General features: G+C 40.9%; 1 protein-coding gene across 1 annotated transcript; it reads right to left on the bottom strand.

The window, feature by feature from the left end:
* Positions 1-1,356: 1,356 nt before the first annotated feature.
* On the bottom strand, positions 1,357-12,200 carry CCT8 (chaperonin containing TCP1 subunit 8; the record flags this gene model as incomplete). The annotated part of the gene is made up of 15 exons (XM_079549668.1): positions 1,357-1,434; positions 2,606-2,725; positions 3,110-3,274; positions 3,470-3,541; positions 4,598-4,713; positions 4,820-4,907; positions 4,991-5,057; positions 5,896-6,074; positions 6,448-6,585; positions 7,345-7,406; positions 8,024-8,204; positions 8,466-8,615; positions 9,438-9,517; positions 10,105-10,195; positions 12,141-12,200. The coding sequence occupies 15 exons, from the start codon at positions 12,198-12,200 to the stop codon at positions 1,357-1,359; spliced, it is 1,647 nt and encodes a 548-aa protein (XP_079405794.1).
* Positions 12,201-15,154: the final 2,954 nt, after the last annotated feature.

The raw sequence follows: 15,154 nt of genomic DNA, 5'->3' as shown, positions 1-15,154 counted from the left end.
TCTTTCATTTCACCAGAGACCAGCTATAACATTGACTACAGTTACCTGTTACTTCAGTATGTGTTCCAGAACTTTCTAGGTGTGTTAGAGCCAACAGATTCTGTACTGGCTGTCTTTGTGTTGCTGGTTTATTTCCAGTAGAGCCCTCAATTTGCAAAGTCTCTGGGAAGTCCTTGGTACAAGCACCTTACTGCAGCATATTGACAAGGCTGTGATCACAGCTCTTAGTGTTAAGTATTTTTGTTCTGGAGGATTAAGAAAGCTTGTCCTTCTCCCCATGCTTGGCTTCATACTGGTTCACATGAAGTCCTGGCTCCTTGTGCTAGACCAGCAGCTGTTTACATTCAGTGCATTTTTCACAACACCCTTCCTAAGAAAATGAGTGCTCTCATGTGTTCGTTACCCTTGAAGTCATCAGCAGTAGCACTTGTGCAGCTGATGAAATCAGTATGCCAATCCTTCCAAAAACTTGCTGAGTTTTTCAGCCATGCCAGCTACCAACTGTAAGGCTAGCTCTGGTATAGCTGCTGCATGGCAACCTTATTTAGGCATGCAGTAGTTCCAGACTTGATTTAGCTGTCCACTCCCTTCTGGCTGTGAAGAAGTACAGACAAGAGTAATTTAAAAAAAAAAAAAAAATTGAAGTGGTTTGAATTTCAAGGGACTTTAAGGCACACAGTTTTTTTTTTACTCTCTCCAAGGAAACTTAGCACAGGACTTCAAATTTTATGTCTGTGTGAAAAATTTCCAGTGCTCTGCGTGTATGTGCTTGATACCTCTCAACAGCTAACCTTCTCTTCATTTGTAAAGCTATTAGGAGATCGTTTCACCACTGTGTGACTGAAATTTGAGCATGTAGAGCTTCTGAATGTGTGAGGATGAGAGATGCGTGTATCAACACAAAGCATAGACCACAGCATAACCACCGTATTATTTCAAAACTCAGAGAACTTTTTACACAGAAAGGCAAGGACTGCAATGAGGTGCAAAGGTTATGGACTGTGCTTTCAGTTGTATTCCTTATAGCAGGCTTATGGCCAGTCTCACTCAGCTCCTGTACCAAGCTAAGCTGCCCAGGCAGAGGCAAGAAAGTGGCTGAGCTCCTGGGGGAGGCAAGGCTAGGGCTGCCCCCTGCCTGACACAGCTAGGCCCAAGCAGGGAAGAACTGCGTTATGATAATTCCAAATAGAAATCAAAGCAAACAGTTTAGTAGTAGTAAGTTTATTGAAGTGTTCAAAGTTCTGCACTCTACTGGATACAGTTCATAACTTAAAGGCAAGAGACCAAAACATCGTGAGAGGTCCCAACTGGAATATTACAAAACTCACATAATGGTGTAATTAAGTGGTAAATTGTTCAATCATTTTGGTCTTCATCCCAGTCTTTTTTTCCTGATGGAGGTTTAGGACCACCAGCTGGTTTCGCCATTATGATCTTGAAGATGATGAGAAAGTAGAAAAAAAAGAAGTTAGACTCACTTTTCTCCCACCTCTAATTTATAGCCTTATGATGCTGACTGAAAACATTTCTTAAGTTATGCAGTTTCCCTGCTCTGAACTTGAACTCCCAGTCACTATTATCCATCTTACTGAAACACATTTTTTCTTGAAAATGGCAGAAGCTGAGCCCTCACATACAAAGTGCTTTTACCTTACTTTTGCATGCAAAATAAGTTAGTCTAATAAAATGTGAGTGCTTACATAAACTAAGCAGTGACTGCTTTACAGCTTGCCCTCAACACAAAGCAAAACTATCAGAGCTATTGAACTCCAGCCTAGATACACCCTTTAAAGCACAAGTCCCACTAGCAATGCTTTGTTACAGGCTTATTTTCTGCACTTGTTCCAGTGGCAGATAAAACTAGAACCATACTCATCATCTCTTCAATGAAAGTTTAGTTAGAAAGAGTAAGATTTCATCGTTCATTGTGGCACAAATGAGATGGAAATAAGAAATCAGCACACATAAGACAGCAGTGTTACATGCCCTCAAGAAACAAGCAGATTTATCATGTGATTGTCAGTATGTTCACACATGCTTTAACACTCTGATGCTTCTCTGACAGAGCTTACTGATACTACTTGTCAGGCTCATCTCTCCAGTCATCCTTATCCCAATGTCCTTGTTGCTTAGGGACTTTTGGACCGCCTGCTGTTTTTGCCATAATAATCTACAGAAATTTTACATGCAAATACATTTTTGCTATAATTCCACACAAGAAATAAACTTTTTTTTTTTTCCATTAAGATTATAAACATTTTCCTGAAGTGAGATTTTAATGTAAGAATCGTATATGGGAAAAGGTTTCTTGTGATAATCCTTCTTCCTATAGAAGATTCCCTTGTAGGCATGAGTATCAATTGAATGTTAAAGGAACATGAAACAGCAACATTTGGTAGCTGAAACATCTCCACTCGTATTCCAAAATATGAGCTCCTGAAGAAACCAATTCCTCAGTTTTTGAAAGTTTAAACAAACCAAGTTTTCCAATGTCAGATTTATATGCCTTGTGATCCCAGAACACTCTCACACATTGTATTAGTGTTCTGAACACTGAGTTATAGCAGAGGTTTCAGTTTAGCACTCAAAGTATTGTTAAGCTTACCTGATCCACTCGTAGGACAGTTACTGCTGCATTTGTGGCCAGCTTGATACCCCAGGATTTTCCCAGGTATGTGTCTAGTATGCCAGCTTCTAACATATCCTTCACAGCAGCAGCTTCAGCCTTTCAAATAGGAGCAAAATCTTTTAAGTTTATACAGGCTTCTACTTAGTAAGTCATTAAGTTTTCAAGGTTACAATTTTCTTATCTTCTCTCTTCAGAAAATCTTCATTTCTAATCCATTACAGGAAGACAAAGTAATCACTAAACATTTATTGTATCTATCAAGTTAGTTCAGTATCTCGCTTTACCTCCTACAGGTGGTTACTACGCTACACCCAGTTTAATAGCCTGATGAATTAAAAAAATCTACAGCCATTAGCTGTAGAATGTGCAACACCAAGCTTGAAAGATTTCAATTCATCTTTAACTATTCAGTACTGATGGAAGTACTTTTAAATACAACCTTGTATTGCTCAGCAGTAAGTAATGTGAGAAACTACTTACCTCAATATCAAATCCAACGTTTTTGTTGCCTTCCTGATGCACAGCATAAAGTTTGGATATGACTTCATTTGCCTTTACTCCAGAATTTTCTGCCAATGCTCGAGGAATGGCTTCAAATGCTTCAGCAAACTTCTTGATGGCGTATTGGTCAAGCCCAGGACAAGTCTAAAGTGAACACCAGGCAGGCATTTTAAACAACAGTAATATAAGGGAGGTACTTCCTTCACATTTTTCTACTGATTTACATGTAGGTACATGTGTATATGTATTTTTTTGTTTAATAGCATGTATATATATATATATATATATATATATATATATATATATAGGAAAAAAAATTTAACAAAACAACAGTTGTACCTCTCCATAAGATGTGATTTGCTTGGCCAATTCAATCTCTGTTGCACCACCTCCAGGAACAAGACGTTTGTCCTGTGAACAGACCATACCAAAACAGAAAGCATCACAGCCATTTCTTAGCTTTTATAATTTTATTTTTTAGAACACTTTATCAAGAGACATTTACCAGAATTTAATCATTCCTTCCAAATATCCTTCAAGAAAAATAACAATGCAGGTTTTTTTGTTCTCTTCATATTTCAATTTATTTATTTGAAGTTATTTCAATTATTCATAAGCTGAGGGTTGAATTCCTCTGTCTTGTTTTGTTTTTCCCCCACCTTTTCTATTAAGTATTTGGGAAACAATAAGCATAAAACAAATCCTCTAAAACTAGGTTCAATACATCAAGAGGTTTCACAACAGTTTTGTTTTTTGTTTGAAAGAAAAAGTTAAGAATTTAATAAACCCTCTGGAAAACTAGTGTTCACTCAAGAACTTCTAAACAGAAAAGTTATCAACGTAAGCCATAACTACAGACAGCCATAAATCTACAGTTTATGGGTGTTCCCATACTCAGTATCCATATGCATGAATGCAGGACTTTAAGCGTCCAGACTTTTAGTCTTTTTGCATGCCATCTTCCAACTAAGTTTTCAAACATTTCCTTTCTCCTTCAAAAGGAAATTTACTCCACAAAAGCTGATGACAAAAAAAGCACTGAAGAATTAAATTATAAAATGTATCTGTGATACGTGGGGAAAACGTATCTTGTGACCCATGAATGAGAAAATTACTTTGCAACCAGACAGTTCCTCCCACTTTTCAGAGACAAGAAAGGCCACCTGGCTTTTGTCCTCTCTGGTTTTGAAGGAACATTACAAGGGGCACACATGAAGAGGTCAAAGAGCATCTTCAAGGACTGAAAAAGTGAATTCAGTACAAACAGTGCTTTTAAATACATCATATTCATGAGAACGCTGGCAGCAGTCTTCTCTACACAGCGTTTTCAACCTAAAAAACGCTCCTGAATTGACAGTGAAAGGAGCAGTTGATGCTTTCATAAGAAACAAGCCCAAAGCAAACAGGTACCATGCCTCAAATGATCCACTGCTCAGTTTTGATAACAGAAACATTCTGGGTATTTACCCTTGTGAGCACTTTGAAAGTATTTACGCCATCATCCACCGCTCTCTCGATATCATCCATCAGATTGTCTGTAGATCCACGAATGAGTATAGTAGAAATAGCACCATCCTCCTTTTCTGTTAAGAGAGAGATGCTCATTACTGAACTAAGTTTTCAGATGAGAACACACGAGTACCATCCTTGTAGAAGAGCAGCATTAGAATGTCTACAGAAGATACATACCGTGCTTAAACACAACAACTTGCGTATCTCCAACCTCTGATAAATACACACTATTGCAGTGACCCATTTCTTCTAGAGTAGGGGGAGTCTGGAAAGAAAAAACGAAGGTCAGGAGATGAACGTTTTCAACAACGCTCTCCTATCTGCTCCTCATTTTTGAAAATTCCATACCAGTCTGGGTAGGGCTGTTGCACCAACAGTTTTGCACAGTCTTCTCAGATCCCATTTTGAGTTCAACCTTTCAGAAACAAAAGCAGTCTTGTTTACAGCCTTCCAGAACAAACGCTAACACAGACGAGCAAGTATTCTCCCCTTAACTTGACAGCATTTTGTCAACTGTGACATCCATCAAAATTTACTCCATCAAGTAAAAGAGATTCTATATAATGACTCTTTTAACAGTTTGAAAACAAATAATCCAAATACATGGAAACTACTAATCTCCTACTGCAGTTGATTTTTCCAACACATCCCCTGTCATGCAAGAAATGGCAGTATCATGCTCTACTTCCACAAGTTCAGAATGTTGAGACACCATCAATGAAGTTAGTTTTCAGCAACTTATCTAGGTAAGACATAAAAGGTGCTATCAAGAGATTTGTCTTTACGTTTTGCAGGATGTATTTTAAGCAGATCTAAGATCCAAAGAAGCAGCTGAGAAGTATTAAGAATTAGTTTTTCCATTCATCAACGTAACAGCGATGCACAGAGATGCATCTTGCCATTGCTAAGGTTTCACATGACGACTGACCAGGAAGAACCCTCATGAATCATACACATTTGTGGACACATCTGTTTTCTAAATAAAAAAAATCAGTTGATTTGTAAAAGACCTTAAGACAGAGTAACAGTACCGTACCTACACTAATTAGTACCCAGTTAGTTACCACATAGAGGTGAAATACTGTCAAGAAACATAAGCTAGGAAACCACCTGTCTGCATCTCAGGTTTTTACCTACTAGAAAAACTGCCTGCAGTACTTTGCACTGTAAGTAATCTGAAAGACAAGAGACAATATGCCAAGTGCATTTCATAAGACATTTGCTCTGCCAGATTTATGTCTTCTAGCACTTACCTGACTACCATAAGATTGTATTTGTTGGCATAATGAAGTGCCATGTCTGCCACTTTGCCACCTGTAACAACTACATTTGCGCCGCTATCAGCAATAGCTTTGACTTGCAAATCCATTAGGTTTTCTTCTCCCTTGCTGAAATTCATCAGCTCTTCAGCATTCTTTATGAGTACGGTGCCCTAGTAAAACACATACACACATCAGTTCAGTGTCAAATAAAAACCCTAAGTTTTAAATAAATCACTGTCTCCCAACCAATCCATAAACCTCAAATCTGCCTATTGAATCACACTGACACTTCCCAGGCAAAATGTATTAAAATAATAATAAAAAAAAAAACCACGAGATCCACCCACACCATCAAAAACCCTACGTAACAAAATTAGGTTCAGAAGTTTTCTATGAACTTTTTTAGACTAATGAACTCAGTCTTAACAAATATATCTTAATCACCAAGTGTCAAAAATATTTATAGATAAGTCTAAAAATAAGAGGCTAAGAGCCACTAATAAGTATATGTAGATACAGAATTTATTTTGAGCTTCTACATACCTTAGTTTCAGTTATCATACCATCAAAAGGGCAGGAATACACAGCTATTTTTGCATCTTTGACAGAAGTAACATCTCCTTCAGTTTCCTTTTTAAAAACCATGCCATGTAGCACTGATGAAGCAGAGACACCGGCACCCTGGTAGAAAAGGGATGGAACAGAAGGAAAGTCCCATCACTCATCATTACATTTACTGTCAGAAAGTTGCACTGCACTTTCCAAAAGCAGTCCCCCATTCACTTGAACCTACCAATCCCCGCTGTCACACAAACAGAAGACTTAAGAAAAAAATAAAAAGGGGAAAATCTTTGCTCCAATTCTACATAATCTACTGAGGCCTAAAGCCCCACTTAGAAATAAACCTTAAGATTATATCACTACATTTCTGCCAGTCTGCACCTCAGCCTATCCACATGAATTCAGTGGAGGTTCAGCTTGGGTATAAGGAACAATTTCTTCTGAGCAAGAGCAGTGCTGCAGTGGCACAGGCTGCCCAGGGAGGTGGTGCAGTCACCGTCCCTGGAGGTGTTCAGGAGCCGTGTGGATGTGGCACTGAGGGACGTGGGCAGTGGGCGTGGGGGGGGTGGGCTGGTGGTTGGACTGGGGGATCTGAGAGGTCTTTTCCTACCTTAATGATTCTACGCTTCTACTCCAAAGCAGCAGTCCCTCTAGATAATTAACGTATCTGATTTAATGCGAATTTTACTATTTCTGTTTCTGGAATTAGCTACTGGGCAGTAAACAAGGAATGTGGAGACCAATTTCCAAAACTTATCACACATTCCCCAGCACAACAGAGATTAGAGCAGTAGAGGTGCTTTTCAAAAATTGAAAGGTCTAAAAATTATGTCCTTTCCTTAAACCTCTTAGCTTACAGTATATCCATATTCAACTTACCACAATCTTGCACACTCTGATATTATCAACATTGAAATGACCAGAATCAGGCAGAATAGAAACTGTTTAAAGGAGAAAAAAAAACGTGTTGCTTAATGAATAAGATTACTATACCTAGAGCTTTCCCCGAAATACTAGAATTCTATGGTTTGAACTGCCTAATTAATTTAAGGTGGTTATATTTCCTGCTTTTTAAATTCTTTTTAAAATGCAGCAGTAATCAGAAAGCAACATTACTTTAACTGAACATTCTGAATGAGGTCCAATATCCATTTAGAAACTTATGTTTGAGTGAAGCCTGACCCAGGGTATTTTTAGAAAGCACTTCAACTGCATGTTTTACTTTGAAGTCTAAAAGGAGAAACCAGCAGCTTAATACAACTACAGTCTTGCTTTCATTGTTCTGAGGCTGAGAGTAGAAACAGCTTATCTGAAGTGTAGCATATTCCCTTAATGTCAAGAAAGACTACACAAGATGGATAGAAAGGCAGAAGTAGTGAGCAATTTCTAAGTTTAGTAGAAAGTACAGGGCTTTTCTGAGCCACCAGGTCAAGGAAGAGTTCAACATGAGAAACATACTAATTTCAGAGGCTACTGCATTTCATTAACTTAACCTAGTAAACCAAACAGGCCGTGAAGAACCACAAGGAAACGCACTCCATTTTTCAGATGCACTTACCACAGGCCTGAGCAATAAGCTTCGACAGAAAACTTTCATTGCCATACTGTTTGCTCATTACTGAAGTATGCAACAAAGATGCCACCTCATCAACATCTCTAAGGTTCTTTGCAGAACAGCACACCAGATCTGGAAGAATTTCTAGAGCTTTCTTGCACGCTTTTTCATATCCTTCAATCACCTGTGCAATAACAGCAAATATTTACTACTTTACCTCATTATGCATTCATACTGCCTATGTTTCCTTCCAAAAGTCCACTATAATGTACAGATAAAAAAGCTTGCCAGGGAAACAAGGAATCACCAGCAGCAATCAATACACTTCTAACTAAAACTCGATTCAGATGAAGTATGCTATTCACAGCACTATGACTCGAGAACACTGAGCAGCTGCAATCTGAATATCTCAGGATACATGAACTGTATTAACAACGTAACTTGCCTCTGAGACTGATAATCCCATCCTCAGAAGGTCTTCTGCTAACTCCAGAAGGACTCCAGCAAAAACAAGGACAAAGTTAGTTCCATCTCCAACTTCTTGTTCTTGCATGTGGGAAGCCATCACAAGCATTTTCGCAGCAGGATGCTGGACCTTTAAAAGAAGGTGCACATCACTGTCACTAACACCAGTAACAATACTGGTTTGAAGAAACTACAGTTGACAAAGCTTCTTGTTAATTATTCTAGAATTTCTATCTAAGAGAAAAACTCAGTGTAAGTATCATTTCTATCACGCATTTGACAGCAAAAAAGTTGTACGTCAGCCTTTCTATAATTTTTTCTTTTACTTTACTTAGAAGTGGGTGCTGTTGTATCTCCAGCTTCATACATTCAATTATCATGTTCCAAGCAAACAGAAGATGGCAACCACCAACACCACCAGATTAACACAGTGACTATTTCATCCAGTTTTCCAAACAGTGTATTGTCTAAACATACTCTTCTCTAAATCTACAATGGTTTGGGAGGAAAAGAAGTAGTCATTTACTAAGCATTCTTCTGCAACTGCTTGATGCTGCTTTATGGAAGAGTTTATCTCATGCTGGATACTTACTTTACTCAAATCCAATGACAAATGTAAACACAAAATGGCATACATAATCTGGGAGGGTGACATAAAATTCCTATCAGAGCTCAGAACCAGTGACCCATGCTAACAGGACCACTGGGTTACAACCACTGACACAAAGCTGTACTGAAGAGGTTCAGACTGAACATCAGGAGGAAATTTACCACGAGGCTCACACAGTGCAATAGGCTTCCTGCACAGGTGGTCGATGCCCCATGGCTTTGACGCACTTGGATAACATCCCCAACAACATGATCTCATTTTTGCTTGGTCCCGAAGCTGTCAAGCAGTCGGATTCTCATCTCTGAAGGTCTCTTCCAACTGACTCACTCTAAGAGAACTCACCTCCAACTCTCTCAAGATAGTAGCAGCATCATTTGTAACAAAAAGCTTCTCCAGATGGTTGATTACCATTTTGTTCATTCCTAGGGGGGAAAAAACAAAACAAAAAGTATTCATTAGGCAATTGTTGCATTGTACAGAAATATAGTTTCCATAGCTTTCCAGTTCATCTGACGCATTAAAACATGAGCTCTATTTATAACTTCAGATTCTTATGTACTTTTGTCAAATAACACTTGGGAATGCATTACATTATCAGAACTCATTATTTCTGAACAAGCAGTTTTCTTTTCAGAAATACTGGTGCATAATTTAACACTGGAGAACACTGCTGTTGTGGCGTATCTGTCAGAAAATTGTAAGGTTACATTAATCATGACTACCATGTTACCACCTCTCCTCTAAGTTCCCTAGGTCTTCCATTTGGCAATCAGACAGCAAAGAGGACAAAATAACTGCAGCATAACAGGCACAAAAACCTCAGCCACAAGGCAGGTACATACTGCATAACTTAAGAACTAACCAGACACAACAACTGTATCTGGAGTTCTACAGCAAGTCCAACGAGTTTTCCCAAGAAACAATTAACTGCCTCTTCGTCAAGGCAAGATTAGCCTTCAGACACGTTATTTTGCTCAAAATAACTACTGCAGCTTCTGGACTTACTTACCATTGGGTCCATAAGCTGTACGGGTGGTTTGAGCAAGTTCTTTGCACGCCTGGATGTTCCTGTAGACAGCTTCCTCTAGTCCTGAGTAATGCTAAAAACAAATGAAATAAACTGCTCAGAACTACTCACTTCCCAAAGAAGCAGTAATAATCCAGCAAGTTCACAAAACTTTCTGATAGAGTCAATACTTCACAAGAAGTTTAAACAAAACCTAAACTTTACCCAAAGACAATGAGACAAGAGATTGCATGTGCTCCTACTCAACTCAGCGCGACATGATTTTTTAATAGTTTTATATCTAAACTTCTCTAAAAAAAAAAAAATCATAGAATCATTTCAGTTGGAAGGGAACTCTAAAGGCCACCTGATCCAACTCCCCTGCAATAAGCAGGGACACACACAGGTACATCAGGTGCTCACAGCCCCATCCAGCCTGACTTTGAACATCTCCAGGGATGGAGCATCCACCACCTCTCTGGGCAACCTGTTGCAGTGCTTCACCATCCTTATAGTAAAAAAAGCTTCTTCATTACATCCAATCTCAGTCTCTTCTCTTTTAGTTCAAAACCATTTCCCCTGTCTCCTCTTTTCTTATAGCCCCTCTTTATATGTCAAAAGGGTACTAAATAAAATATTAATGGCATACCAAATGGACACAGAAAATAACAAAAGAGCAGCTTGGATAAAGAATGGAGAACCAGGGGCATGCAACAAAGGGTTTTGCTTCTTTACACACATCTCTACATCACAAAATCATTTAACTCAGTTTTACATTCAAATGAATGGCTTAAAAACTTAAGAGTAGACAGTCTGCACATTTATTTAATTTGGTGACTTAATTTAACACACTGGAGTGTATATGCTCATACACCAAGTGACATGGTTTAGTCATGAGATTTGGGTCAGGCTGACGGTTGGTCTACATGATCTTCAATCTTCTTCCAGTCTAAATGATTTTATGATTCAGAAAATATTGGTGTTTGAGAAGCTGATCAGCCTGGCTCCAGTTTGGAAAAAGGAATCTCCTGAAAGGGCCTTGCTTGTAGACCAGGTAAGCCATAGTTTATGCCTCCCAGGAGGAGAGCCATAGAACGGTTTGGTTGGACCTTTAAGATCACCTAGTTCCAACCCACTGCTATAGACAGGATACCTCCATCTAGACCAGGCTGCTCAAAGCCTCATCCAGCCTGGCCTTGCATGCCTCCAGGGAGGGAGCATCCACAACATCTCTGGGCAACCAAAGTCTGTTCCAGTGTCTCACCACCGTCACAGTAAAGAATTTTCTTCCTAACATCTAGTCTAAATCTACCCTCTTCCAGTTTAAAATCATTTCCACTCATCCTGTTGCTACATGCCCTTATAAAAAGCCCTCCCCAGCTTTCCTGTAGGCTCCCTTCAGGTACCGGAAGGCCACTATAAGCATGCAACTCCCTAAGAATCTCTCTTTAAATGCAAAACAAACACCTCAGAACGCATCCTCTTCATTCGGTAGAACACAGCTCTCCCTATGGCTGGTCTTTTTTTCTTTTAGAGCACCAGCATCTATGGCACTCTGCTCTCCCCCACCCCTGAAAGAAGCCATTCCTTGCTCTCAAAGAAACCTCCGGAAAAAAAAAGGAGAAAAAAAAAAAAAAAAAAGAAAAACAGGGCTGAGCTGCTTAGCTTCGCTATCCGTTCTATTCAGTAGCAGCGAGCAAAGCTCCCCTCCTTTCTTCCACCTACAAGAAAAATAAGCTGCTTGCTTTCTATCCCATCTTCCGGTAGCACTGGCTCTATCTCCGACTGCAGAGCCTTCTAGAAGGCCGTCCCAGCACGCAGCCACACAGGGCCAGGCCGCCCTCCCGGCGCCCACTGTCCGAGCGGAGTAGCCGGGAACCCAGGCCGCGCCGGGCCGCGTGGAGCCGCCGGGCCTTCCAGAACCTTCCCCGCCCGCCGCGCTGAAACGCCCCGCAGCCCGCTCACAGCGCAGCGGGAGGGGGGACGGAGGAAGGAGTCCGGGAAGCGCGCGCCCGCGCGCTGCCCGGCACCGCTCTCACCTTCGCTCCCTCTTTGAGCATCTGGGCGAAGCCCGGGGCCTTAGGGACATGCAGCGCCATGGCTCCGCTCCGCTCGCGCCGCGCCTCAGGATGCTGGGAATGGCAGCGCGCATGCGCGGTGAGCGAGGCGGAGCCGCAGGCACAGCCAGTCGCTGCCGGGGAGCTCGAGCGCGCGTTCCCGCTTCTCCTCAGCGCGGCGAGGGGCGGCGCTCGGGCTGCGGTCTCGGGATGGGAAAGGTCTTTGAGGTCATCGAGTCCGACCGGCTGTGTAACGGCCGAGGCCGCTGTTACACCGTGTCTCTAAGCGCTGTGCCCGCACCTGCAGGGATGGGGTCTCTACTGCTTCCTTGGGTGGCCTGTTCTTATGTCGTTCCCATGAAGAACTTTTTCCTCATATCCAATCTAAACCTTCCCTTGTGCAACTTGAGGCCATTTCCTCCTTTGTCAACAACACCGTCCTCCTTGCTGCAACCTCTTTTCAGGTGGCTGTGGAGAGCTATGAAGTCTCCCCTCAGCCTTTTCCTCTCCAGACAAAACAGCCCCAGTTCCCTCAGCTGTTCCTCATAACTCTGGTTTTCTGCGCCATCTTATTTTCTCTGCACACCACAGCCGAACAACTCGACACCCTATTTGTAGAGAACGGCCCACAACTAAGCGCAGCACTCGAGGTGCAGTCTCACCATTGCTCAGTGCTTCCTTAGTCCTGCTGCCCACACTATTTGTGGTACAAGCTAGAATGCCATTGACCTTGTTGGCCACCTGGGCACGCTGCTGACTCACGTTCAGCTGGCTGCTGATGAGCATTCCCAGGTCCTTTTCTGCTGTCAACCCCATTGCATGGAGTTGTTATGACACAGGTGCCACACTTGGCATTTAACTATATAATTGGACATGGCCCATCAATCCAGCCCATCCATATTCCTCTGCAGAGCCTAGGAAGCAGATCAACACTCCTACCTAAACTTACAGAGGGTGTACTTCATCTCCTCACCAATATCACTGATAAAGATGTTAAAGGAAACTGGCCCTAATACTGAGCCATGGAGAACACCACCTGTGACCACTGCCTAATGGATTTAACTTCATTCACAACAACTCTTTGGACCCATCCACCTAGCCAGTTCTTTACCTAAAGAATAGTACTTCTGTGCAAGCTGTGAATGGGCAGTTTCTCCAGGAGATAGTAGAAAAAGTGGAAAACACACCTTGTCAAAGAAGGGAAATAATAGTGCTGAATTTAGGCCATACAGTCATTAAGCCTGTAACCCAGCAGGGACTGAGTTCCTTCATCTCTGCACCGTAAGTAGACCATATACAGGTTAATGAAATCACTTAAGATGTCATGTTTAAACATCCTCAAGAGGACATACTTGGTTTAGTTTTACCACCATATAATTGTTAAAATGTCATCGGTTTTGACTTATCATGACATTGCAATAAGGAGTGGGAATGGAAAGAAAAAATAAAGCACTCCATGAATCAGCTTCAGAAGTGTGTGTGAACTTTTGCTAGAAGTCATTATAGGATTTATCATAGAATCATAAAATCATGAAGGTTGGCAAAGACCTCTCAGACCATTCAGTCCAACCACCAGCCCACTCCCCCCCACGCCCACTGCCCACGTCCCTCAGTGCCACATCCACACGGCTCCTGAACACCTCAGGGACGGTGACTGCACCACCTCCCTGGGCAGCCTGTGCCACTGCAGCACTGCTCTTACTCAGAAGAAATTGTTCCTAGTATCTGACCTGTATATAACTCCTCTGGTGCAACTTCAAGCCAGTAGAGGGAAACCAATCCCACCCTGTCTATTGCAGTCAAGGTGTGTGGGTGCTGCGAAAGGAAGTGCTCATACCCGGCATAATGGGTGCGACCCCACTTAACTCTCTCTTTTCCCTTCCAATGTATCTGCATCACAGGGCAGCTTAGGAATAAGGAAATTCCAGTCTTGTACTACAGATGAGTTTGCATTTTATAAAGCAACATATGTAATCTTTTCATAGCCTTGGAGGAGACACTTCTAAGTCAACGCAAATGACTTTTCATAGTCATGAGCATGAAATCAGAGGTTCTTAATAGTTGAATGCTTCTACTTAGAGATACCCATTTTATTGCACAGACTGAGAAGAGATCAGGTGGTTAGACTGCTAATCAGTAACTCACAGAATGATTTTCAGTTCTCTGTAACATCCAGCATGACCTTCAGACAAGTCTCAATCGATTCATCAACTCTTACATTTTTTTTTTCATTTTTTTTACCGTATGTTTTACATGTTCTAAGCTATCATCTGGACCTGCCTCATTATTGCAGGACTTATACAAGTACATTTTTTTTCCCAGGTAGGAAACATAATAGTTAAATGTTGAAATGCTTCCTGAATATTTTGCAGATTTCAGCCAGGAGCCCTGTGGCTGTTCTCCTGCAGGGTCTGATCACTTTCCAGCACTACATCATTCAATGTGGAGTGCCAAGCTGGACTTAAAATGTCCATCCCCAAACACTACTGATTTGTACTAAAAATATTTCTGAGCTCATTTATATACATTGCTGTTATTATCCTTGCTTGATTTAAGCCAAGATAGACAATAGAAGATTCAATGTAATAGTGTTTATGGTGTTAAAGAAAAGGGATTTTACTATTTAAAATACTTCTCAAAGTGATATCCATTATAACCTTTCTAAAACAAGAAATAAGTTACCTTTATATATATAAAATATATATGTTTATATATAGTTATCTTTTCATAACTTCTTTTCATAACACCACTGTCTGAATTTTAAGGAACAACCTCTCCAAGGCACATGGTTTCTTACAAACTTGGGAAGCATTAGCTCAGAAATTAAGTTGGGTTATTACTGCCTGAGAATGTAGAGAGATACTTTGTGAGCAGTCATCCTACTAAGAAGGTGGCATTCTCTGAGTCTTCAATAATTAAAATGCTGTTATTTAATTAGTCTCTCCTAATTTTCTCTCAGAGCATTCTCAGTGCATGCAGCATGAAAACATCAACCA

This window comes from Tetrao urogallus (assembly GCF_951394365.1).
Source record: "Tetrao urogallus genome assembly, chromosome: 1".
Classification (NCBI taxonomy): Eukaryota; Metazoa; Chordata; class Aves; order Galliformes; family Phasianidae; genus Tetrao; species Tetrao urogallus.
Note: the sequence above shows the minus strand (reverse complement) of the source record. Positions and strands in the feature narration are given on the sequence as shown.